General features: G+C 41.8%; 1 protein-coding gene across 1 annotated transcript; it reads left to right on the forward strand.

Moving 5' to 3' along the window:
• The first annotated feature begins 1,324 nt into the window (after positions 1-1,324).
• LOC115009490 (SITS-binding protein) lies at positions 1,325-23,120 on the forward strand. Its single transcript, XM_029433483.1, has 10 exons — positions 1,325-1,966; positions 3,244-3,415; positions 13,582-13,789; positions 14,003-14,153; positions 16,113-16,310; positions 16,742-17,010; positions 17,116-17,252; positions 18,177-18,298; positions 20,223-20,402; positions 20,549-23,120. The coding sequence occupies exons 1-10, from the start codon at positions 1,496-1,498 to the stop codon at positions 20,720-20,722; spliced, it is 2,082 nt and encodes a 693-aa protein (XP_029289343.1). The 5' UTR covers positions 1,325-1,495; the 3' UTR covers positions 20,723-23,120.
• Positions 23,121-26,909: the final 3,789 nt, after the last annotated feature.

The raw sequence follows: 26,909 nt of genomic DNA on the forward strand, positions 1-26,909 counted from the left end.
TGTTTTGTATTGTACGAATGTACAATATAACATGCATGGACTTTTCCTCAGCACATTTAGTGTTAAACAGTAGTCCATTATACTATGTTAACATTATAACTCCAGACACATAGGATGTTGACAGTCCAAATGCCACCTTCTACCCTAGAGGAACTCATCAACAACATTCTTGCCCTGAAATGTTTACTGCACTCCATATGAGCTACAGCATCCATTCTTGTATTGCTTCACTTTTCTTTTTTCGTTGTATGCGATTCTCCCAAAGCACAAACAATTACATACCAAATGTTGTGATATTTTATGTAGGTTAGCACTTTGGGTAAACTAGTGCTGCATATTATGGCTAACCTGTTTTACTCATCAAAGAAAAAAGGTAATTCACGAACACGCTTTTATCACCTCTGCATTGATTTATTAAAAAAGAGTCGACGTTTCGGTCACAAGGACCATTCTCAAGACATATCAACAATCAAAGTGACACAGTGCTTAGAAACAGTACGTAATTACATGATAGAGCTGTGTTGGAAGTGTGTACAAAGTCACACACAAAAGAACCACCCATTAAGAACTCAAACTGTCAGAAACATACAAGTTAATACACATTCAAATTCATGTTGACACTAAAATACAAAAACATTTCCCTTTCAGTTTTTGTGTGGGGCTAAAAAGTAAAATTATCTGTTGCATGCAAATCAGTATCCTCTCACGTTTAACATATTGTTAATAAGACATAAGATATCTTCAATATTCCACTGCTAAGATCATTGTACTTCTGATTTCAAAATCGGTTTCATCACTCTTTGCTCTCTATTAAAATATGAAACACCCACAAGAACAGACTTGGATAAAGGATGGCAATTGACGCCCCTGAGTGTCTACCAAACCACCGGATGACATGTCTCCACAGTCTTTACGCACGGAGAGCGCACCGAGAGTTTGCAAGCACGCATGGGGATCCCTCCCTTCCAGGCTGTCCGTGGCCTCCTCGCCCCGGCGGGCAGTTCCAAGACTCAGCCAAACCCTCCCGATCCCCCATTTCCCTCTCTCTACCTTTCCTCTGAAGAAACAACCCGGCGTTACGTCAGAAACTGCAGGGCAAGCAAGACAGCGTCTTAGGAGCTATTCGTAGGCATTGCTGCCAAACCCGGCTTGGGGCTGCTCACGAGCTCACTGCAGCCAATGCAATTTACAAATGCAACTCTTTTAAAACGGCAGCAGTATGTGGTGAGTCACTTATTCATTCATGCTGTTTTATTTCCTCGCTGGGATTTTTTTTTCTCTCTCACAGCTTTCTTCACATGACAGGTCTCTGTTGCTGGCACAATTGCGCAAAAAAATCAACAACAGTGTAAACGGTGTAAAGATAAAGAGTAGACTGGTTTACCCTGTAGCCTCACTGAAAACAACATGACATGATGAAGCAACAGAGATTTTTGACGCACAGAGATTTCTGCAGCATTTTTTGAGTTTAATTATTGCTGATCTCAAAGACAACATGCCCCACGCTCGAAATAGGAACCCCAGCCCCATCCCAGAGGTAACATGGGACACGGGATTGAAAGAGATGAACGAGACCTGGAAAGGAGCTATAGCCTGTCTCGGGGTGGCCGTATTCTTTGTCATGACCATCGGGATCATTTATTGGCAAGTGGTGGACCAGCCTAACAAGAACTGGATCCTCAGGGGGACTTTTAGCGGACTGATATGGGAGAGAAGAACCCACTCGCTGGTCATACAGACCCTGATGGAGGACAATACCTATGTGGAGATAGACGTCGGGAACGTGGGGAACCCCGATATCGAGGATCCCTTTGTGAGGAACCTGTGCTGGCTGAATAAAACGGAGTTCTGCTATACGTGGGACTCGGTGGCCGAGGTGACGATCTCGCTGGAGGTGAATGAGGAGACGGAGACGGAGTGCTACAGTATGAATTGGCGGCCGGTCCACTGTCATGTGGAGCTGAAGGTAAGGTTTCTCCCTCAGTGTGCACTCAAGAGAAAGTCGCAATAAACACAGTCAGAATCTAAATGCTATTTTACGCACAATGTGATGTGCAAAAAGCAGTTTCGCACTTGGAACATTCATACCTCAATTTGCAGTTTTCTAAATGCTCTTTGGCATATGATTGTCCGTGGCTGTATATGTTCACATATATTTGAAGAAGGCCCCTGTTCACCTTTACAACTGAAAACATGACAACAAGCAGGTTTTTTGTCATACAAATCAGTTACAAGAAGTTTTGTTAATTAGGTGTCTGTTTTTATTGTTAGTGGTCTAACTCAATTTGCATGATTTCTACCACCTGTTTATATAACATTGTTTAATCACAAGATGGCTGCATTAAAAAGTTTAATTAAACTTTACAGCCCACGATTAGCTGCGCTGAGCGGACTACATTACATCTGCTTCGTCAGAGTTGTTATGCTTTTTGACATGCACAGTACTTACTGTACTTTCCCCCCAGCTTAATTATCAAAGGCATTTAATTATTGGGACGTTTGCGGAGGTTAATCTGTCCCCACTGGAACATTCCTCGACATAACTCCCTGTCATGTGGCGCGAGTGCTCACAGAAAATCTTTCCAAACTAAAATCGCCTTTATTTTTCAAATTTCCAAAACTCTGCCCGGCGCTTCTCATGTGACCACTTGGCATCTGTTTCCAAACTCCTTAGCAGAGCCCGGATTTGCTGACGTATAATAAATGAGCTGCCGGTTTGCACATTTGTCCACCACGCGTAAAGACGCTTTGAGGAAGGACAAGCTTTCTCTTAGAAAACCCTCTGTCATTCAATCCCTCCTGCGTGCGACGCTTTCTGACACAGTCTCATGTGCCAGCCATCACATACCACCCAGTGCCCTGGATTTCTGGGCAAAAGTAACAGAAAATTGCACTGACTGTCAAAGATTAGAATAATCCATACTCAGACATCAGGTATGTGAGAGCATTGGACATTTTTAAATTGCAATTCTAATACCCACTCATGAATTACATTTACAATCATTTACTTGTAAATCTGCTCTCATAAGCAACTTGCATTTTCTTCTACCATCTACTGTCTTCTAATTATCATCCCTAACAATCAATTTGTATATATGTCCTTTTCCCAGACAGCATACATTTCACATGTTTAGCTGCTGTCTTCACTCTGTCTTCATGAATGTAAACCTTTCTCTACCTCTTCCCTTTCCTTCTGGGTCTTTCTCTCTCACACTATTTTTGTGCACATGTGCATCCTTTCAGGACTGCTTCTCCATGACCAACGTGTCTTGGTACGGCGGCGCCAGTGTCCGGGGTCAGACCTGGCCGATCAACGATCAGAACGTCACCACGCAGCCCTTCGTTGTGAGTGATCTTATGGGCAATCCCTCTGGCTTCGGCTCTGCCCTGGAGCGCTACTTCCTGGGCTCAACAGGTGAGAGGTCATTGTTGGAATCAGTCCTTTGCATCAACTGAGATTTACTTTTAGTGGAGACTATGTCATTAGCAAAAGTGGAGTCACAGTTCCTCTTCACACCTCGGTCTGTCACAATAAGAAACTCTTCTCAAATGTTTCAACTGACACATTGTCAGCTGTTTTTCCACACTTGCCATTGGTGCAGGGTTAGCACAAGAGCTAGGGAAATCTGACCCCTCATCAGCGGGTATACGATGTGTGGCAAGAATCCCAGGGCATGAGGGAAGCCCTGTGGATGTTGTTGTTTTTTCTTACCAGCCCCCCTCATGCATGTGTTTGTTTGTGTTAGAGTTGAGAAGAATAGTCCGACCACCTCCAGAACCAGCATCCCAAAAAAAACACACATCACTGACTGGATAGGACGTCCATCCCACTAATAGAGTGTAACACGATACTGTCTGTGGCATCTCTGTTATTAATTTAGAGATTAGACTACAAAGGGAAGCAAACCACCTTTAGCATCTTAAATTAACTCTTAGGGATAGCGGGGTAATTGCCTTTTGTTTCTATTAAAAGTGCAGTTTGGATGAGGGCCCTGCTGACTCTTATAACTCACCCGGTTATTTTGGGGGTGTTAGATTTTTTATCCTGGGGGCAAAGGGGGGGGGGGGGGGTGGGCACTGGCGGATATGAATGGTTAATGTGACTGATGAGGAACGTGTGTGTGTGTGTGTGTGTGTGTGTGTGTGTGAGTGTGTGTGTGTGTGTGTGTGTGTGTGTGGGTGTGTGTGTGTGTGTGTGTGTGTGTGTGTGTGTGTGAGTGTGTGTGAGTGTGTGTGTAAGTGTGAGTGTGTGTGTGTGTGTGTGTGTGTGTGTGTGTGTGTGTAGTGTGAGTGTGTGTGTGTGTGTGTAGTGTGAGTGTGAGTGTGAGTGTCTACATGTGTTGCTCTCAAGTTGTGTTTGTGTGGAGTTTGCTTACTTGCTTACTGCTGCTCATACTAAGCAATCTTTATTCTTGAAAGATTTCACATAAATATGATATTATGTTTTATAACCAGACATTTCTAAATCCCATTTTATAAACATACACTTGTGTGCATTGAGTGGCTACACAGTTACCAACCTTTTAATTTAGCTGATGTCACACCATTAGCCATTGCGATGACACAAACAATCATCTATTACGACTTTGCTGATTGTTAGCAGCAATGTCACACACATTCATTCACGTACTGACAGAAACAAATGCACGTATACACCCATGCACATTTTGGGATGTTGTGTAACACAGTGGCAGGCTTAACAAGAGAGTCACATGACTGAAATCCCTTTTCCACCTTGTGAGAGGACGGCAGTAATTATCAAGACCCTGTAACCCTTTGTTGCTCCGTTGAGCTTTGCACGGAGGGAAAAAAACACATACAGATGAGATGAGATCCCGATGAGAACAACTGTTCGAACGTTGCCAAGTAACCACTCACAGACACACACTGTGCATAGCCCCAAACATAGCAAACTGATGCTCAGCAATGACAGCGATGCCTGTTGGAGCATCTAAGGTATATTTAACATGATATCTTGCTTTAAAGTTCAAGGATGTTTTTGTTTGGCTCTTAGATTTACATAATGTTCCTCAGAGAGAATTGTTTTTCACAACTGAAGACGTATTGCAATTTGTACTTTCCATTTGTACTATTCCTAGGATCAGTGGAGATTATGATTGATGAATGATTTTAATGAAGTTGGACTCTCCTTCCCTAATGCATGCAGCTCATGAGTTGAAAATGAAAGAAACCTAACAATGTAGGCTGTCATTTCTTGAGCTGCAGCTCAAACGTGCAGCACAATAACACACTGCTACTTTGGTGTCTGACATTGAAATTTACTTGTTCTCCTTGTTCACCTTCCATACTCACACGCGTAGTTTTGATATACTTTAATTTTCATTGTGTAGAACAAGAAGACGGTTTCAATTCATTATGACAGAAATGACATTATGGCACGGTAATAACTACTGTCTGATTGTTACTGGCATCCACAACAGTTTGCATCCTGTATGAGGATTGATTGATCCGCTCATTTCAGGGAAAGGTACAGGCTCTATTTGCAGTGTCTTGTTTGTGCAATGCTTAACCTGCATAAATCATTGATGACATCCTGTATAAGCAGCTCCGGACTCTTGCAAAATAACCACACACATTTGTGCTCTTGTGCACATCAGACTGGTTGGACCAGCATTAGTGCCTCCCCCAGGGAGGTTATATGTTTTGGTTTGTTTTTTGGTACGTCGGTCTGTTTTTGGAAAGACCACTGGCGGATTTTCATGAAACTTGATGGAAGGGTGTAGCATGGGCCATGGAAGAAGCCATTAAAAAAACATTAACACATCAGACTGCAACAGCTGCATTTGCCTTCCTCTTCTTAATAGCTGTGACAAAAGTAATACCTGAAGCAACACACTTTAAACTGCAAAAGATGACTGCGGCTGTGACGAACAGCTTGATGTGGTAGAGTCATAACTGTGTTATTGTTGTGGGATGGGAAATAATTACATCAGCTTTTATGAAGAAAAACAGTCCACCCATTATGTGTAGTAAACAGGATCATTATGGGAAACTGTGGGTTTATGCAACCCTGTGAAGGTTTAACTTTAATTGATTTGTTCCTAGTTTTGGCAGCACAACATTATTATCTTTGCATGTAAACGTCCAAATCTCATTAAATGTAGAACGAAAAATCATTTACAGCACATAAATGATTACATGCATACAGCATACTAAACTAATATCTTTTTTACATAGACTGGATGTAATTTATAACCATATGTTGTGTTCATTGTTGTGTTTCCCAGTAAAATTGGGCAGAGAACACAACAAATGGGCTTCCAATATGTCTAGAAAAGTGAATTCAACTTAAAATATGTACTGTACATTTGTATTCGAGACTTTACACCTCTCACTCAGTTATATATCCTCTCAGGAAAAGCGGCTTTGAACTCTTAGCACTGCTTTTAACCATTTATGATTATGATTCAAGCCCCATTTCTAAATTAGTTGCGGGTGTGCTTCTTCAGTTTCCGTCGGATGAAAAAAGAACTGTGGTATGTTTGTTTTGCTCAAAACAGATTCCTGTAAGGCAGCACTCAGTGGTAATAAAAAAGCAAGAGTTACCACATGTTTTGATCATTTTGGTGAATTTTATTTATAATTAACGGACCGACAAATCTGTATTTTGATGCCGCATTTCTTCCTGAATCTGCTCTATGGAAAACAAACAGCAGTTATATGTATTATTAGGCCTCACAGCTGTGTAAACCCACTGTCTGTACTGTACATATGGGACCTGTCACCACTGACTCTAGTTAGTCATAGAAGCACATTATGAATGTGGTAGGCAATATGGAGCTGTGACTGCGGATAGTCAAAGAGCAAGACCGATGGACTGAAACATAGAGCAACAGAGCAACAGAATACTTTACTGTAATAGTCGATGTTAAACAGAGTCAAGAAGAGGTAGAAGAGTAAAGCAGAGAGACAGGAGACAAGATATATGCAGCTGTGCACTAGAGTGACATTTGAGAGCATTGCCAACTGGAAGGGACTTGTCATAGCCACACCTGTCTTTATCCATACAAAAACAACTGGGCTACCAAGAGCAGATTAGATATCACTGAAGCTACATCCTGCATTAACAACATAAGAGACACTCTCTCAGAGAAGTTGTCCCAAAGCTTTGGGGCTTAATCCTACATTTACTCAACTGGAGGTCTTAAGGAAACAATTCAGGCAAGGTTTTAGTAAGCAAATGTCATGCAGAGATATGACAAAGAAATGTCAACCTATACTTTGGAAAATAATTGGTGCCCATGGTCAAATCACTTGACAGTAATCAGGAGCTGTCTGTTGGCTGGAGACAATACTGGAGGACCATTACAGTCATTTACAGGGTCACGGTTATTTCACTCTACGGTGTCTATTGAGGGTTAGTATTTGAAGTCAAATTGTTCCACTTCAAGTAAAGATATTTAAATGATTCAATGTACATACTGGATCGACATTTTCTCAATCATTTATTTCTGATTTTCTTCATTAAATCACAGATAGTCAATCAGTACATTTATCATTTTAAATTCTTTGTTAAATAAAAAAAGGCTTTGTTGTTTAATAGTGTACAATGTAATGACATATGTACAGTGTCAATTTACTTTAGTTTTGGTTACTTTATATCTATTTTATTCTATATAACTAAAGACAAAACATAATTTCAGTTCAGGGATTAGAAATAACTAAAAAGTGAGAAATATGCAATTTGACAATGGTAAGTAAAATAACCAAACCAATTTGTATTTGTATGTAATTTACACACACACACACACACACACACACACACACACACACACTCTCACACACACTCACACACACACACACACACACACACACACACACACACACACACACACACACTCACACACACACAAACACACACACACACACACACACACATATAATATTGTATTCATTTGAATTCTTTTTCCTCTTTCCTTTGATCTTATTTACACAATGAGCAGCATTATTTTTTATTTCTTTACCCTGAAATATACCTTTATTTATTAAATATGAGTGTTATAACATTATTAAAACATTATCTTATAATACTCAGACGGCCTCATTCACATGCAGATACAGATACTGTATGTTTACATCAGACAGATAACTTGGCTCTCGTCAAAGTTTTACCAACTCATCTTACAAATAAGGACATGGAGAGATCCTATTTGTTTTCACAGCAGGCTGTTAATCACTGAGCGTGTGATAGCTCTAACTTTGACATCACCTCGCTCTGGATCCAATGAAAGTCATTTATCTACTGTCTCTTTATATCTGCTTTTTTTCCATGCTAGCCTTTATAAAGTGATTATCACAGATTAGAATCACATATAATTCCTGCCAGACTTATAAATCTTGACAGTATCTCCTTAAGATATTCGACCACCTCCACACACACACACACACACACACACACACACACACGCACACACACACACACACACACACACACACACACACACACACACACACACACACACACACACACTGTATAAATGTGGATGTGGATAACGTCTCTCCATCATTCATTTAGCATCATTTTTCTGTCCCCTTGGCCTCTCCATCTCCAACCCCTTTTTTTTTATATTTCTATCCCTGACTCAATCTTTCCGTGCGGGATCCAAAGAAATGATACTTTGCTGCTCTCGCTCGTCTGTTGTTCGGTCTCTCGGAGGGAACCAGCCAAGCACAACACACAGATAGGGATACAAATTCTGTAACCGTCATGGATTTAGATTTTTTTTATTCTTTCAGATAATGATACTTAATCAGCTTTATCTGATACAACAGAGCCTTCTACTGACAAGGATGAGAGCAATAAGTAAAAATGTTCTTCCATTATGGTGTTTTATGGTGAGTAATAGCCAAGGAAGCAGGATAACCACGGTCAAAACGATAGTCAAAAGTTGATACAAAAGTACAAAACATCCACAGAAAAGGTCACTTTATATGTTGGGGGTAAGTAAGCTAGTAAGTGGACATGAAGTTAAAATACTTTGAGACTTAAATACACAACGTTGAGTCGTGATAAAATACTAAATACTAATACTTTCTCCAAACATCTAATTGATAGGACTTACTTAAGCAAGGTTTAGTATAAACAGACAACAGAGGTGGAGTGAAAGCTTTTGGGCTTTATTCGGTTTTTCTGAATAACTCCTGGTCAAGTATTTCCTGAGCATTTTCTTTATTCCAACCCAAGATCACTGAGTCACACGTAAACATAGAAATAAATGCTTGAAATATTCAGCTTGCATATAGAAGGAACACAAGCTGCCCCTGTGTTACTCAATAGGTCACTAGGAGGTGCCCGAGCAGCTGCCCTGAAACCTTGACTCTCCCGGACAAGAACGAGGTGAAACACTTTAACAATGACTCACTTAGCCAACTGAAGCTTTGTTCAAAGAGAGCTGTCATCTCCTGTATGAGAGGGCTACTGTATATATGAAAATCATCCCGCAAAATTTTCCACAGTTGATCTCCTACCTAATACTTTCCATCGAGGACAACAAGCAAGAGAGATTCTTTTTTAAGTGGAGGGTAGATACAACAGTGTCTGTCCACTTATGTCATTACAGTATGCTTGTTCACAACCGTCTACATCAGTCTTTCTGCGGACCTCTGGTCGATCAGCATTCACTGTTTAAATCGCATATGAACGAAATGCTTGTAGAATCCGTAGTTGTATTTGTATTGTTGATTTAATGTGTGAACGAGCGATATAGAGAAGGTCACATGAAGCTCATTATCAGGCTGTCAGTTGTAATATATTGTTGGAGTGGTGAGCAGGCCTATTGTTTTTGGATATTTGGGGAGTTAGGTGGTCCCTGAGTGTTTTTTTATTAGTGGTCGTTGGTCTGAAAAAGTTTGAGAAACACTGGTCTACATAAAAACAATCCGTGTTTCAGCAAGTATTTCTTTATATGAAATAAGCCAAAATGTAGTAATGAAGTTGTATGGAAACATTGGTAGTGAATTACTTTAACACTATGCTGACTTCACCAGCTGAGACTGAAGTAAAAGATAAAGACTGTTTTATCACATCAAAGTCTTTGAATGTGGGATCTTCTTGTTTGATCTATTTTTACTTTATTACTTGTGATATTTGTACGGAACACAGCGTCTCACACTTGAAACATTGGAGCTGATTGATGGTAGGAATGGAGCAAAGAAAAAGACTCTTTAGTGTTTCATTATTTTGTTCAATAAGCGGAATCGGACATTTACTACCATGGCACGATTCCAGTTTTGTGGCCATCTATTTCTTGAGGTTGGGCACAGAAACTAAGTTTCCATTGTTAAGGCAATGCATGCCTAAAAACACACACACTTGCACGCACGCACATAGTTAGCGTTTGAATGCACCTTTTATAACTTCACTCAGGTCTGTAAGTTTGCACAGGTGTCATAAATAACAGTATAAATATGACAGGTAAATGAGTGTAGCCCATCTGGCCCACAGCAGCAGAGTTTTCCACCCAGACCAGCCACTCTCCGAGGGCTTAGACGCCACATTAAAACCTTCCTGACCCATCAGAAGGTGCACGGGGTCACCTCCGCTGCCACCTCTGAACGTTCAGCTCAGACTGAGCGACAGGAAGTGCAGAACTTTACGGTCCTATAAGTCCTGCTCTGTTTTTCTTGGAAGTCTTCAGTTTCCTATTAAAGAATGTGTGTGAGAAAGTGTGTGTGAATGTGTGTGAGAATGCACGTACGTATGTGTGTGAAGAGGCGATCTTGATTTGTGTGTCTGCTCAACAGCAGTAAAGAATTGAGGCATGTGTGTGTCAAACCTGCCCACTAAACGTACCTTTGCCTATCTGCTGCTTCAAAGGTGAGCGGATACAGACTGTCAGGCATGTAATTTGGCTTTTGAGAGCTTGTGGAAAACATTTCGGGGGAAGCTTGGAGTGTTTAAGGAATTGTTCTAAAAATAGGGTCTCACCCCCCCTCGCTTCCCCTTTAACTCCTGTGCACCCCATCTTGGCTGTAACTCAAGGCCTTAAACCTGCTTGACTTTCTTTAAATAACACTTATTGATTCCTGCTCCCCTCTGGTACACGCATCCAGAGATACTGTTCAGTCTAAGATGTGCGTCTGTGTCCTAAGAAGCGCTGAACTTATATAACAAGAGGTCAGAAGTTCAGTCACAATCAGGACTTCACCACATACTCAAAACGCATAGCGGTAGAACTGTATAAACACACCAGACAGGATTTAGTATATTTAACATTCAAATCTGCATGTTTAGAAGCTGGAATAAAAGGTGCAGCTGTTTTGGACCAGATTGTCCCATTTCTCTGAGGCCCTGCAGTGTCATTTCCCATAAAAATTAAATATGACTCAAGAAGTCATGCTTAAAAACCTCACTTTCCACCCCGTTTGCACTTTGGTACAACACACTGTTTGTAGCCTGCTGTATCTGCACATCATTCTACGAGGCTACTCGGTGTCTGGTATACTCTGGTCGCCTCTATTTCCACTGCCTGCATTCCACTTCCATCCTTCCATAAAGCTATAAAAAAATGTCCTGCTGGCCCACTTTCTAGTGCACTGTATATGTGCATTATTGACAGGTGCAGTTTCATGGCACCTTTGCGTTCATTCATTTTAGCAATTTTATCCCTGGCCGTTTAAATATACAAGGGTGTTTCTTGCTAAAAATCTACATTTATCTGCCATTATGAATCTATAACAAGCAGTTGGGAGGTGACCTAATACCCTGTGAGGGGCAGCTGAGGAGTTACCAGTATCTCTTTGACATTATCCGTTGCAAACACGTGAGAATTACCCGGTGGTTGAAGGCTCTTCACTAGGCTTTATGCAGCCTTTTAATACTGATCTCTGAAACTATTAATCTGATTATGGACCTGTATCCTGTCGGCTCCTGGTCCCTGCCCGCATGAGAACAGTAAGGCCATTGAAACTAGAGAGGGTAGCTGAAGTGAGCCAAACTCTCAGGTCCGGTTCTCAAACTCTCTGTCTAAAGGTCTCCCCCATAGACTGTAAAGTTTCCTCCCCCCCCCCTCAATCTGCTTATTGATCAGCTCCCAAATTTGGCTACTTTGAGCAGATTGTGCAAAAACTAGAGTGAGGGGGGGAGTCTGGGTTGGAGGCACTGATCGATCCTGGCTGGTTTCTGCTGACCTGAGATGGGATAGAGCCGCAGCAGAGCAGAGAGGAGAGAAAGGTAGTTAAAGCAGTGAGGGAGAAGGTGGGAGTCAGGACGGGTGAGAAGTGGTGAGGATAGGGGGTAGGGGTAACCTGAGAGGGACGAGGCATTCCTTGCAGGGCAGCTACATCTGCGGACACAATTATCTGCTTTGCATAATCTTATCATTTCACACGGCCTGTGAAAGGCTGCTTATAGATGCAGTAGGAGAGAAAAGGAGAGATTTTCAGAAGACTAACGTTGATTAGTTGAATCGCAGGTGTTCTTCTTCTTAGCTCACCTCCCAGATTGAATAAGAGATGTGCTCTGGGGTAAAAACAAAAAGAATTCATAGTCAATGTGACTTTGGATATGTATCCCAGACATCTCTCATTGGTGTGCAGTGTAACCTACCTACTATGAAGTTGCCAGCAGTCCCGGTGTAAACTCATCTAACTGCATACTGTGATATCTCATTCTCAGGAGTGTTTTTCTCACATCTGAGCGGAGCAATATCAGCTGACACAGCCCACACTCTACCTCCCACAACACTCCGTCCGTCACGCTCGTCCTCGTCTCAGTATCACTCGAGCACTATGTCATATGAGAGGAATCTGCAAAGGACTGTCTCATACTTACACTGCTTTTGATTGCTTTAAATCAAGGTTCGCATTATGTCTGTTTGAAGTGATACATATTTTCTGTAGAGATGGGCAGTATTTCAATTCAATGATTTTAAAATACGTATTTAATTACTTTTGAGTAATTTGTCATTTGTATTTTGATGGACTGAATTATTATTGTTTCTTTTGACAAAATACTATAAGAGCTTGTATTGGTGTACTTGAAATACATTATTTAACATGTCATTCTTTATGTGCCTTTTGCACTTGTTCAATTGGTTGATCTTAGAAATGTGCTTACTCCTCTACACACATACAGTATTAGATACCTATTATCATCTGAAAGAACTAGAGCATCATTGTGGCCGAACTGTTCATTTCCCCCAGTTGCTTTTCATGTCATTCAATGGTTGCTTTGACTGACATAAACCACCCAGAATGCACCACTGGAGTCGCAGCCTCCCACCTCCAAGATATCCTGATTGGCCATTTCAAATCTATGATGTGGGAAATTAGCTCATCTTTCAATATTTCAACATTTCAAGATCCATATTGAGGCTACTGAACACTAAACATGTGATGGAATGTATTTTTGTAATTTCAAATGACAAAGTACTTAATTCAATACCAGTGTTTTGTATTTTATTTTGATACATTTGCAAGTATTTGTAATTTGTAACAAGATCATTTTGATGTATTCGTGATTATCCTTCTATCTGATTCTCTGAGACAGTTATGAGTTTCTGACAATGATGTGATGAACTAACATCCTGTGCCCTCTCCCGTCTGCTTCCCACCATGCAGGTGTGGCAGTGCTTGTATCTCCTGATATTCCCCTGCAGCTGGGGCTGGACAGCAGACATCAGTTCTGCCTGCAGTCGCTGCCGAGTATGGAGCGAGTGCCTCTGCAGTACACCGTGTGTGTGGCCCGCAACGTGAAAGCTGCTCACCAGGAAGCGGTGCAGCAGCTCTCCCAGCACAGCAGGGAGCTGCCCGACATGAATGCGCTGTGGTTAGTTCAGTTAAGATTAAGATTAGTGGTGGTTTCCTTTTCGGAAAGGGGAATTCTTTTTTGTCTCAATACCAATAAGTCAAGCAGTAGTGCATCTGTGGGTTCAGTGAGCACTGACTGAAACGTTGTGGGTATTTAGGGAGTCATAAATTAAACTTCCTCCAGATTCCTCAGCGCAGCAGGTTCTGTACGATCCCTCTGTGTGTGCTACAGGCTGCCGTTCTGGAAGCTGCTCGCCAACATGGATTCAGGGCCGAAGGTGGAGAGGGAGCTGAGGACCTTCTCTAATCGTCTGAGGAGACACCAGCTGGGGGAGGGAGTCATCAGCCTCAATGAACATTCCACCACCCTCCTCTCCGATATGGTACGCGCACATCCCTTTATCTGTACCGCAGCCTCAAAATCTTTAGCAGACTGGGGAATCTTTCAAAGACAAACCTGCGCAGGAGGCACAAAACAAATCCCACTCAGTTGAGTTAAACCTCACAGAGGCAGAGCCAAAGAAGTCAGCTAATGACACGTGGCTTAATGTTCATCGTACTACGTGAAGAAACTCATTTAAGTCAGAGGTTGTGATTACGTAGCATCACATCTTTTACTTCATGTGCATTTTTTAACAGTGTCTACAGAATCAATGGGTAAAAATCTGAATCAAAACAGCTACACCGTGTAGCTGCAGACTCCTGTAATCCTCCTCAATAAACCATCAGGGATGTGAAGCTGGCGAGGGTTCATCGGTCAGAGGCTCAAAACTGGTCATGGAAAGAGATGAAAGCGTTTTCTTAAGTGGATCTCCAGAGCGCTGGAGACGGGCGGGAAGCGAAAGAGGGAGGACAAGATCGCAGAAATGTCACAACATGGGGAAAAAAATGCTGGTTTTGGGCTTCATGTTAAAAAAAATATGTTTCCCTGAGTGCAGACCATACTACACCACACGCCACTTTTTGAATTATGTCATAAAACTTGTAAATGTGATATATCATTGTCTCCTGATATGTTTCAGGTATTCTAAACTTCATGATTTGGTCCTTAAAGGGCAGGTGATGTTTATCATCGCTTCACAGTTTTCCAGTTACTTGAAAAAGTCCTTGGAAGTTGTTGGAAAATGTCTGGAAACAGGATCACTGTCAAGTGGATCTAACTCAATACCCGGTGATATTCCATTACAAAACAAATATAGCCAAGAGAAGACAAACAGAGACTCTCTTAACTGATCTCAGGTTGCTTTGTGTGTGGTAACCGTGGGATGGCGAAGAACTGTGTGTGTTGAGATTAGAAGGGATGTCAGCCAAGACTAACTTGAGTAGGTGATCCTGACACCAGCTTGATGCTGCGATGTGACCTGGACCATGCAACAGAAGAGGAGGCAGATGAGCGTCACACAGAGAGGTCGAGTGTATTATATACATACACAATGCTTACAGTATGTTTCCTTTACCAGTCCAGAAGGTGTAACAGGATTCATAAGAGGGGGAGTAACACACGTCGGTTGATGGATACCATTTGGTGAACAAGAGTTTCCCTTACCCACAATGTGAAGTGTTCTTGTACATCAAAGGCATTAAACACCAGTTTAGCTTTTTCCCAGTTCCCCTCCATAAATGCCATGTGCTGCATGGAAACTAATGCAACTTGTCCATAAAGTATAAGGCTATACTGAAGTGTGATCAGCAACAAGGATCCTTTGTAAAAAAAAGTATGCTTCTCTTTTACTCCAGTTTTACAAGTGTTCATAAATGATCAGTCACACCTCTTTTCCAGAGTCCGTACTAGTTTGAAATTGCAGGCATTGGAACATTTGTGTTATTAATAAGTTTGCCATGTTTCTAAAGTTATTACCCAGACACTAAATAATGCAGCTGTTAGCAAACCTAGTTAAAAAAAACTGTGACAATTGTGTGGAATTTAAATTCAAGAAAGAAGCCGAACAAAATGAAAGATCGGGAAGGAAAAAAAGAAAGAAAGTACATAACATGTGCTAATCTGCCCTTTCTTCCCACAGCTGGTTTACCTCCTGGGGTCAGTCTTTGTGTTCTTAAAAGGTTTCCTTCCACAGTTATGTAACCTGACATCTCTGTTTGACTTTACCATGCAAATTCCAAAGAATTATAATACACGTTAAAGAGCAGAGGTCACAGCTACCAGTTTACAAAGCAGTTTGTCCACATGGAGAGATGTCAAATGTAAAGCTAATTGTCATACCAGTTTATAAACATTTGATTTGTTCCATTAGTGCATCATATTGAATTATAATTACTTAGATGCAAGGCTTCCAGCCTAATGTGAATGCAGATATCACAGTGTATCCTCTGTCTCTCTGCAGGACCATGACTACCTCAACAGCAGGAAAAGGGGGATGTCCAAGAGACTGACCAGGGACCTCCCACTTGTCAAGCTTCTTAACATTTCCATCACCCTGTCCCCTTTCCTGGGCGTGGACACCACGCAGTTCCACACCTCCCTCATGGACGGCACTGAAGCCTTCTGGCTTAGTCTCCCCTCAGCCCCTCGGGGACAGCTGGTGAGACTTGAGTGGAGCTCGTCATCATCCCGTGAAGCACTTGGCTGCGTTCACAGTCCTCTGCATGTTAACGTTTACCCGAGGTTTCTCTGATTTCATTCTGGTTGTTGTTGTAGTAAAGACTTAGCTTGTGATTGGCCCATTCACAGAAAACATATTCCAATTCTAAAATGTTTCCTCAACTCATGAGAACACCTACTCATTATAAAAATTAAAAAACCAGACAGAACTTTTTCCAAAGTAGACACTTTCCGTCTGCCTTGCTGCCCATCTTCATTCACTAGATGCAGTTTGATAAAAAGCAGAGCAGTGTGAACACGGCCAGTGTGAATACAGAAAATCTATCCTTTCAACAGCAGAGGTACTGCGGTTGATATTTAATTATAAAAATAGAAAATGATCATTGTGTAAACTCTACTCCGGTCCTTCAGATACCTGTGATGAGTCAGTGGCGAGGAAAGTTCTGCGTAAAGCTAAACATCACCAACCCAGGAGCGGCGAGCTGGTTCCTGGACAGGGTGGGATCCCTGCAGGCCCATTTGGGGATGGAGTATGTGGTGCTGGAGGGGGGCGAAGGGAATCTGTTTGAGGAACAATCCCTGCGGCCGCCGCAGGCTCTCGGAGGAGACAAGTACATCAGCCTGCTGGCCGACTTGGCCACAAGAATAGGAGACTCCACCATTGTGACAGCGGGGACACGGTAACGCCCTCAAGCCTCAATACCAACTGCCACTGTTTACAGAGAGAGATGTTTAACATTGTAAGATTGCTCCTTCTGCTTCTTATGATGCTATCTGTGTCTCAGGTCGAGCCACAAGCCCCTGTTTGTGAGGATGACCCCCTTGCAGTCCGACTGGAGCCCAATGGGCCTGAAGGGCATCATTCCCTCCCTGCTGCACCACACTCTCCTGGGATACAACTTCCTCATTCCTGATGCAGTAGGTAATACCAAAGCCAATGGGTCACTTTTCTCACCTCTAATAGGACATTACAGTACTTCATATTTCATAAAAAGAGTATCATTTATCACTGTTTCACAAAAACAAATAGCACATCAGATTTTCTGGTTTTTGGCACAATAATTAAGTTTATTCCTGTAAAATTCCAAATTCCTGTGATGGCAGATTGCACAGCTGATGTCTGCCAGAAAACTCTTTGTTTTGCTCATATCCAGCACTGGAGGTGTGAGAATTGTACAAAGATCTTGCAACTTTCCTATTTCCTTAAATCATTATTTTCTTCTATCAATAAATTCAAAACAAAACACCAAATGCATCGCTAATAATACGAGTCAGATTTAGAATGCATATACATTTAAGAACAATACTACAAAGACTGAAAGGCTTTTAAACATGTTTGATATTAGCAACTGGCACCGACGACAATCACTTGAGGGTGACAAACCTGTAATTAAACGGCTTTACCTGAAGTTAGCTAAGTTTAAAGTTAAAAGTTCACTCACCTCCCTCTGTAAGCAAAACAGTTTGCGTTGGCCACACTTCTCCATCCAGCATCTCACCCAAACAGCCCTTTTCCTCGTTTTATGAGCTCACCGCAAATTGCACTGCATATAACCAGTGCAAGCTTGCCATGGTTGTCATCCCTGAGTGTTTTTAGTTCAAGTACATGCGACAAGTGCCATTTTTGCAGGATTTTCTGGGTCGTCTACTGCCAGAACTCCAGTTGTTATTGGCCAGTTGTGGAGTGTATTTACTCAGTTGTAGAAGTTCCCACTTCTCCCACATCACCCAGCATCCCTCCTGGATATTATAAATGTTCATGTCTCTTAATTCTCTCTCTCTCTCTCTCTCTCTCTCTCTCTCTCTCTCTCTCTCTCTCTCTCTCTCTCTCTCTCTCTCTCAACAGGTGGCTCTCTGTCTGGGGACCTGGTCACAGATGAGGAGTTGTTCATCCGTTGGCTGGAGATCATAGCTTTCCTCCCTGTTATCAGCTTCCACACGCCACCCTGGGTCTGTGGAGAGGACCGGGTATACAACTAGAATTACATTACAACCAAAAATACATTACAAAGCATTTTAGCACCTCCCATAGCCACCCTAACATACTAACTCTGACTCAGCAACTCTTTCCTCTTGAACGCACTTTGGCCCACACTGCAGAGCCAGGCGGAGGAGCTGTCATTACATGTGCCTCATCCACATTAGATATAATTACAGTAAAAAATAAAAAGGAGCTTCACATTCTTTTCAAGACTTTCCAACAAGATTTTCACTTGTGGAGACTTACAGTGGGGAGATAAAGTTAAGTGATGTGTGAATGCTGCCAATTAGGGGAGTGAGAGATTATCCTTCCTTCGTGCAGAGATTGCTTATGAAAAGAGGCGAAAGATGGAGAGTGTATTAACCCAGCAGCCTCTCCTCAGCACTGAGAAGTTCTCATCAGTGTATTTTGCAGAGGAGCATGAGATCTGCTCAGACCTGGTCTGTCAAAACTGGAGAGACAGGACTAAACCCTGTCTCTCTCTCTCTCTACTGGAAATCAGGAATGCACTGTTCACCGTACACGGCAGGAAAACAAAGCCTACGATCTCAGAGAGTCCAGTGACATATATCGATACTTTTCATGGCTCAGGTTCCTAAACATCAAGAGGGTTAGGGAACCCGTCGCCTGTCCTTCCCTTCTTCCCTCAATAGACTGTGCGGCCCCCTCCCGACATCACCTGTGGTTAAGAGTCCATCTGTTCTGAATTACAATCCCTTCACTAGATTTATGGTTTACTCTCACTCTCACAAGCCACTTCAGCAGGAATGATAATGAATTTGAGTCTTGGAAAAATACTTTATTGTGGCAATTAAGATTTCCATGAGTAATTGACAAGTGTGACAGAGTGGGAGTTTTTCACTAGGAAATATATTGGTTGTGACTTGTGTTGCGTGACAAAGATAGAAATAGGGCTTAGACATTTTCCATTTTGGTCTCTTGCATGGCCTTCAACTTATAAACTAGGATGAAGTGAGACTGAGAAGAAATGTCAGAGGAGACTTGACTGCTGCATTACAAGTGATACATTACTCTTTTTTTAAATGGGTGTTTTACTACAGTTGAAATGTGGCACACCTTTATTCCAAGAGTGTGTGATACTTCAGTCATAGACAGGTCACAACAGCGGCCGCGTTGGAATCAAATAGCAATAAAACCTCAAACCCACACACACGCCTGGCTTCTCAATTAGAGAAAGATCCACTCAAACCCGAGCTGTGACTTCAAGCTCATTCCTACAAATGTTCTCGATCCAAACTCATAAAAAGACATTTTTATAGATGCGGTTTTTGTGATGGGACACTGATGAGGATGTGACCCTTCCAGGAATGCTGAAGTAGTGTGGACAGAGGGAGACAGGAGAAAGACATGGACAGTGTTAAACCACTAAGTCGAGCTGCTCTTTGGTTCTGTCTGCGTGTCTGGATGTAGAGATGGCACAAATGGCTTTTGCAGAGCTCGTTGTTAACATTATTCTTGTACCGAAATCTTTGAGGCAGATGATTTAGTTAAGGAAAGGGCTCTTGTATTGTTTTTCAGTTGCTCTAGATTTCTTAAAAACATATTTGGCTGGATATTAATAAAAGACATACAGTAAGTGGTTCTGAATGAAGCTCCACCAAAGGGCAGACAATGACTCTAAATAGACTCACTTTTATCAGCTGGTCCATCAAAACACTCCTAATTATGGAAATACACGATTATACAAAAATACAAATACATTATTAAACTCCCAAGTAGGACGATACAGGATTTCATCGCGGATCATGCTAAAGAACCCTTACAATAAGTCGATCGTGGTGAATTACTATTATCGGGATAATCGTGTTTTTCCTCACATGAAAAAAGGTTACCTGAAATCTCTCTAATCCTCATGATGTTTATGCCCCTCTTTCCATTGGTGACCCATAGGTGCTCAACCTAACACGGGCCTACATAGTGAAGCACCAGAGGGATGTGGTCCCACTGATAGAAAAGTATGCAGAGGAGTGGCAGATGACAGGAAACCCCATCTACCGGCCGATGTGGTGGCTCAGTCCCAGTGACCCCGTGACTTTCACCATCGATGACCAGTTCCTCATCGGAGACGAGGTGACCTAACGATGCTCTGATGGGGAGGGATTGAGTTACGATGTACTTGGCACCCGATGGTGTATGAATGTAACCTGATGTGTTGCTAATTAGGTGCACAATCTCCCCTGACATCTGAATTTGTTTTTACCAATTTCCGCTTCCAGGTCCTGGTGGCACCAGTGGTGGAGAAGGGGGCAGTGCAGAGGGATATTTATTTACCTGACGGGGGCTTCCAGTGGCAGGACAGCCGCAGCGCTCAGGTGTTCGATGGGGGGACGTTCCTACATGACCACCCCGTGCCCTTGGAGGAGGTGGCTGTTTTCTTACGGAGAAGCTGAGTCACACGACGGATCCACCGAGTCACCCGATTTATCCTGTTACTGTTTTGAATCAAATTATTTTTCTTTCTTTTTTTAATTACTTGTGCTGTTCTCAACTTGCACTTTTCCACAAAAGACCATTGACCCTGTCTCAGGGCCTGAGATGTAGAAATACTTTTTTTTATACTTGCACTTTACAGTTCAAAATGATTTTATTTCTTTTCCTTTGTGACAATTATTTTCTTACTTTTTAAACACGTTAATCGGTTTTACCTCTTGGCTGATTTGTTTCCGGACCTTTTGATCCGTTTTGCTTTTTTTGTTTTCAGAAATCTGTGCGTTTACATAATGCATTTCTACAGTCTTTAAATATTTAATCGCTGCTGGCTCTCTCTGATAAGGAGGAACAAATCAAGCTCCTTTTTTGCTAAAAAAGAATCTGAATATCTCAAGAAGACCAAATGAAGATATAGAAGGACAAAGGAAAAAGGTTTATGGGGAAGAAATGAGCTCACAGAAAGCTTCGTACAGAGGCCGACGCAGCGTGGTACCGTGTGTCTTGCTGACTCATCGGAGAGGCTTTTACTTGAACTTTTCAGGCCAAAGGGCTGATGTTTTATGAATGTACCTCAAGTTATGTTTTTTCCCTGCTTTACAGAGTCATTAGACACAACAATCTACCACCCCTTAGCACTTATTCTTAGAGTAGTTTAACTTAATGTATCAACATACCACTCTGTTGGCCACTGTAACTGTAACTCTGGCTATATTTTAATTTAGATTATATGTTGCCTTCTCACTAACCTGCTGTAGTAAGGGGTTTTAAATGGGCTGCTCATTTTTTACTAAGTCTGTCTGATTTTTAACATTTAGTTCGACATATTCGTAAGTACACTTATTAGCTTTCTTGCGGAGAGTTAGATGAGAAGACCGATACTATAGTCACGCCTGTACAGTAAATATTAAGGTACCACAAGCAGCCGCTTAGCTTAGCATATTGTAAAGACTGGAAACATGGGGGATCAGCTAGCCTGGTCCAAAGCTAACAACATCTGGGAGCGTATCTATGTTCCCAGGGTTGTATGCTGCCAGGGTGCTATGTTCCCCGTCTTAATATCCTCTCAATATGAAACATTAAGAAGACCTTTAAAATCAAACCGCAGCAATGTTTTTTACCCTAGGTAAAAAAAATAGGTTTCCCTGAGTGAATATGTATAAATCACCCAAATCAAATCTTACATCCTACCGACAGATAAACTCCCTGAAAGACAGTTTTCTTGACTTTAGACATTGATATCTAGATTCTTTGTAACGCCCATGTCCATTTGTCTTTTGCAATTTGAACTGCGAGGATAGCCCTTTCCATTCTCTTACAATGTTAGTTTGTGTCAAGAACATAGCACCCTGAGAACATAGGGATGACCACCAAAATCTGACTCCCAGCTCCGAGAGCGGGATCAATCTTCACATCTCGTCTTGGCAAGAAAGCAAATAAGCGCATTTACTGCGATGTCAAACTATTCCTTTAATCGGACGACTTGGGGAAAAGAGCTCTTCTCAACCTAAAATACATAAATGGGCTACGATGCTATCATTTGTAAGACTTCTTTATATTGCAGCAATCTTGGATTTATCCCAAATTGATATTAAAAAAAAGTCACAGCGCTGCAGTGGACATAAACCCTGATGAGTAATTATCTTAATCTTTGGTCATTATAATCACATTAACTTCCATCGCTTGCTTTATCTCAGTAGGATTACTTATATAAGATGTTTTAGTGGGTTTTAACCCTGGTCTTTATGCTTTAAGCTATTAATTTTTAGTATTATATTCAAAACTAGCTCATGGAGAAATGTAACCCCCATGATGCATTGCTCTTTGTACAGTTAGTTAGTTGGCTTTTCTTTATTGATTTGTTCATCACAAGACAATCTTAACTGGCCAGCAGTGACGATACAGACCCAGAAACCTTATCACTTAGTGAATGCTTTACCACTAAACTGATAGTGTAACTTTGATCTAACACGTTTACTGTATCAACTCAAACACTCAGGTCTACTGAAGCTATCAGATCACCAAATGTCTTAGTGCAACGCAGTTTGTGGTGAACACATCAACGTCTTAATCTCTCCCAGAGCTGAATGTACAATGGACAAACTGCTTTTATGGAATGCCGTGGTATGTTTGCGTATAAATTGCAGGAAAAAAGCTTTGATGTGTTTATTCCTTCCCTCTACAGACTGAGCGAATCATTGTGCCTTAATATGCCACTCTTAAATCTGGACGACACGAGTGTCTGGATTATTGCAGTATCAGCAATGTACATATTACGATGACTGTGCCATTACAAGTGTTTTTTTTCTCTCTTCTGTAAATCAGAGAACTTAGAATGACAAAGTTGCAATAAAGTTTACATTTTCTTACTTCACTTTGTGTAATTTAGTTCATGTTTATTTCAAGATACAGTGAACACAGCGGGGTGGACGAGTAGGTAGGGAGACACAGTGGAGAAGGTGAAAGCTTTTTATCTCAGATAAGGCTCCAACACCCTGAATGACCCTAAATAGATGGATGCCAATATGGGAAATTAATAAATGAGGATCTTGTAAATTACTTATTTTTACCTGTGGTATCTGTTGCATCCACGTCCGTGTCAGCTTTCACACGTGTGTGTGTGTGTGTGTGTGTGTGTGTGTGTGTGTGTGTGTGTGTGTGTGTGTGTGTGTGTGTGTGTGTGTGTGTGTGTGTGTACAGTATGTGCAAGGCTCTCATTATTAACACCCCTGGCTCTTCCGTCTCATGTCAGAAAATCTATGTCTATATATCCGTGAACATGCTGACGACTAACATCTTCACTAATTCCACTTAAACCTAATAAACGTTATTTATAGATTTGGTGAGTACGCAGTGGGAGAGATTCTCAGCGGAATTACATTCAGCTCAACCTCCCGCTAAGCTTCTCCTCCTTACCTTCCTCTCCTGCTGCCCCTTTGGCTGAGCTCCACCTTGGGGCCCCAGACCCTGCTCCTTTAGGGCAGTGAGACAGGTGCAGCTGGCCACAGACATGTACGGTCCCTCCACGCCAGCCACCGAGCTCACCCTCTCAGTTTACACCCTTGCCTTAATCACTTAGATTCATATGGCACTTTTTTTTTTTTTATCTGGTCGCGCAGTTCTCAGCCAGATAAAATTCACAAGACATACTAGTGTGGCACCATGGTTTGTGAGGTGATGAAGTTACAGTGTTGGAGGCATGGGCGGGGGGGGGTCTGCTTCAGAGGACAGCAGAGGTTAGAGAGTTAGTCGGGTAACTTTGTGAGCAACACCTCATGTGACCTTTATTATTCTATAGGATTTTTTGGTTTAATCTAAAAGGTCCAGTTTATAGTATTTAGGAGGATCTATTAGCAGAAAGGGAATATTATATTTCATAACTATGTTTTCATTACTTTATAATCACCTGAAACCAAGAATAATTGTTTTCGTTAACTTAGAATGGGCCCTTCATGTCTATACGAGGAGCGGGTCCTCTTCACGGAGTCCGCCATGTTTCTACAGTAGCTCAAAAACAAACCAAACACTCTAGATAGGTTATTTTGCGTTTTTACATTACTTGAAGGCCACCGTAGTTCTCCGACACGCTTGTAAAACGCCAGCCGCTGCCTGAATTTCATTGCATCTAAAGTAGTGTTATTGTAATGATGGCATCGTCGAAGGTCCTGAAAGATACCACAGCGTTACCGCGGTTTTGCACTTGGCCGCTCTTCGCATGCTTGTAAGTCTGCGCAGTCTTGTAAAGGGAGGGGCTAGCGGAGGGGTATTCAGCTGGATGCAATCTGCAACCGCAACGCTAGATGCCGCCAAAACCTACACACTGTCCCTTTAATGTTATAGTCAGAATTCAACATCGTTCCCTTTAACCCGTGTGTTTGATATTGATCCTATGTTCTCAACAGTGAAACTCTCTGCTGTGAGGTCCACGTTATTGTAAAATCATTGCACAATAACACAATTCCTTCCAGAAATCTTGCGGTCAAAGACACCCACCCTTAAACTAACATTTAGCAGCAGGACAATTACTTTTTCCTCATTCACTGAAACAACATGTAACATTCAACCCAATTAGTTTGGGGCAAAACGGAGCTTTAGGTAAGTTGCCCAGCAGCGCAGGAAAAACAAATTGACCAGCCAAAACCCAACTCAAGAATGATCTACATTCAGTAGCTGCAATGAGAATAATGTTACTCTCCACTGTTCACAGCTCCTGTATGAATGATTCTCTTATTAAACAGAAGAGGCAACATTGGCTCCTCTCTTTTCTTTGAAGGTGTTGTGGAGCAAGTGGAACATGAATTAAAGTGGTGACAAGCAGAGGCTGCAGATCTCTCCCAAAGTCTACTTTTAGAAAGTGCAAGTCAAGGTTTTAGGTTTCAGTGTCTGCTCTTCAGTGAATGGGTTTTCCAGCTTGCCAATTAGGTGTACAATTTAAAAGGCTTGTTGTCCAGAAGCCAGTCAGCTGAAGTCTGTTGATTATGCTGTATGGATTTGTCATAGTTCACCCGCACGTCTTGTGTTTTAAATGAAGAAGATACCGCCTTTCTCCTTCGAGTAAATACTAATCAAAAAGTGTGAATGCACAGAAAGACAGGACACGCTTCACAATTTTGATATATCTAGATATATATAGATATATATAGATATAGATATAGATATATATAGATATAGATATAGATATATCTATATGTATATATCTAAAAAAAGAAAGAAATATAGGCTACAGTGCTGGTTTTAAAAGTAATCCTTTTTCCAAAGTAGCTAAACTGCAGGTTCCCAGAGTAGATGAAGAGTAAGCAGACCTCAGGAATGCAGTCTTGAAATGTTAGCCTGCTATCGGAAGCCCAAGGCAGTGTGATATGGGGGCGGGTGTACCATTGAGGAGGTGTGTGTGTGCGTGTGTGTGTGTATGTGTGTGTGTGTGTGTGTGTGTGAGAGAGACTGTGCGCAAGTGGTACACAGGAGCTAGAGGGAAACGGTCACATGTAATCACTTCCTGCCCAAGCCCTGCTTGGAAATCTGTCACCTCGCGATGCCTTTAAACGTCTTCCGTTTAATTTAAGTTAATAACTGATTCTGCCCCGAGCTGCCCTTAGTGGTGGGACTTATTAATACACTCAGAGAAGGAAACTGGCTCTTCGGGGAAGTCCAGCTTCCCTTTTGATTAAGTAAACACTGAGCTAAAGAAGGAAATATCTCATTTTCCCCCCAGACCGGTTTCAGCAGGTTGACAAATTGTCAAGCTAAGAAAAACTGATTAACGCATGACCACAAGCCGACGCTCCGATAGGTCTACTGATGAGGGTTGCACATCTAAGAAACAACAACAAGGGTTCAACCATCGTTATGGTGCGAAGTGTACTACTCAAGACTTTGTACTTGAGAGGCCATTTTAGAAGGATGGTGAGACTCACAGTTAGAGAACATTGGTCATAACACCTCCACAGCTAACAGTCTGCTCAAACATTAGGGCGGCAACTAATTATCCGCCATGCTAGTGGCATGCAACATGGATTGCTATGAAACTTTGTTCAGACATGCATTGACCCCAGAGGGAGATTCCTAATGACTTTGGTGATTCCTTAACATTTCCACCTAATAAACGATCAATTATCAAATCTGTGTTAATCGACTAATCCAGTAATCTACTCGTCGCTTCGGATTTCTCCAACATGTGGTTCTCCAGGTGTTTACGTCACCTGTGGCATTAAAGCAACATCATGTAAGATTCTGTATTTTTTGCAATTTAGCGGCACTACAGTTTTGGAGCCATTCACTTATAATGTTACAATGCCGTCGCAGCAAAACCAGAAAACATCGTCTCCATAAATTCTGATCCAGTTTCACCAAAATCAACGTAGTGCCGTAAAGCCTCCCGGGTGATTGTACGACCCACTCACCATTGTTACATTGGGCAAGATCAGGCGTTCAGGGCACAGAGTGGGATTAACGGAGGCACCATTCTCCCGATTACAGGTCAGTGTAGCATCAAACATGATTTTTAAGATGTTAGTTTAAGGTAAAATAGTTACTTTGATGGAGGCACATGCAGTGCTCGTCTTCCCCCGAGTTATGAAATGATTTTAACAGATAACAAGGACTACAGAAGCCCTGAGAGGCAAGTGATCTAAACAGTTTCTCTTCTGTGTT

This window comes from Cottoperca gobio, chromosome 6, assembly GCF_900634415.1.
Source record: "Cottoperca gobio chromosome 6, fCotGob3.1, whole genome shotgun sequence".
Classification (NCBI taxonomy): Eukaryota; Metazoa; Chordata; class Actinopteri; order Perciformes; family Bovichtidae; genus Cottoperca; species Cottoperca gobio.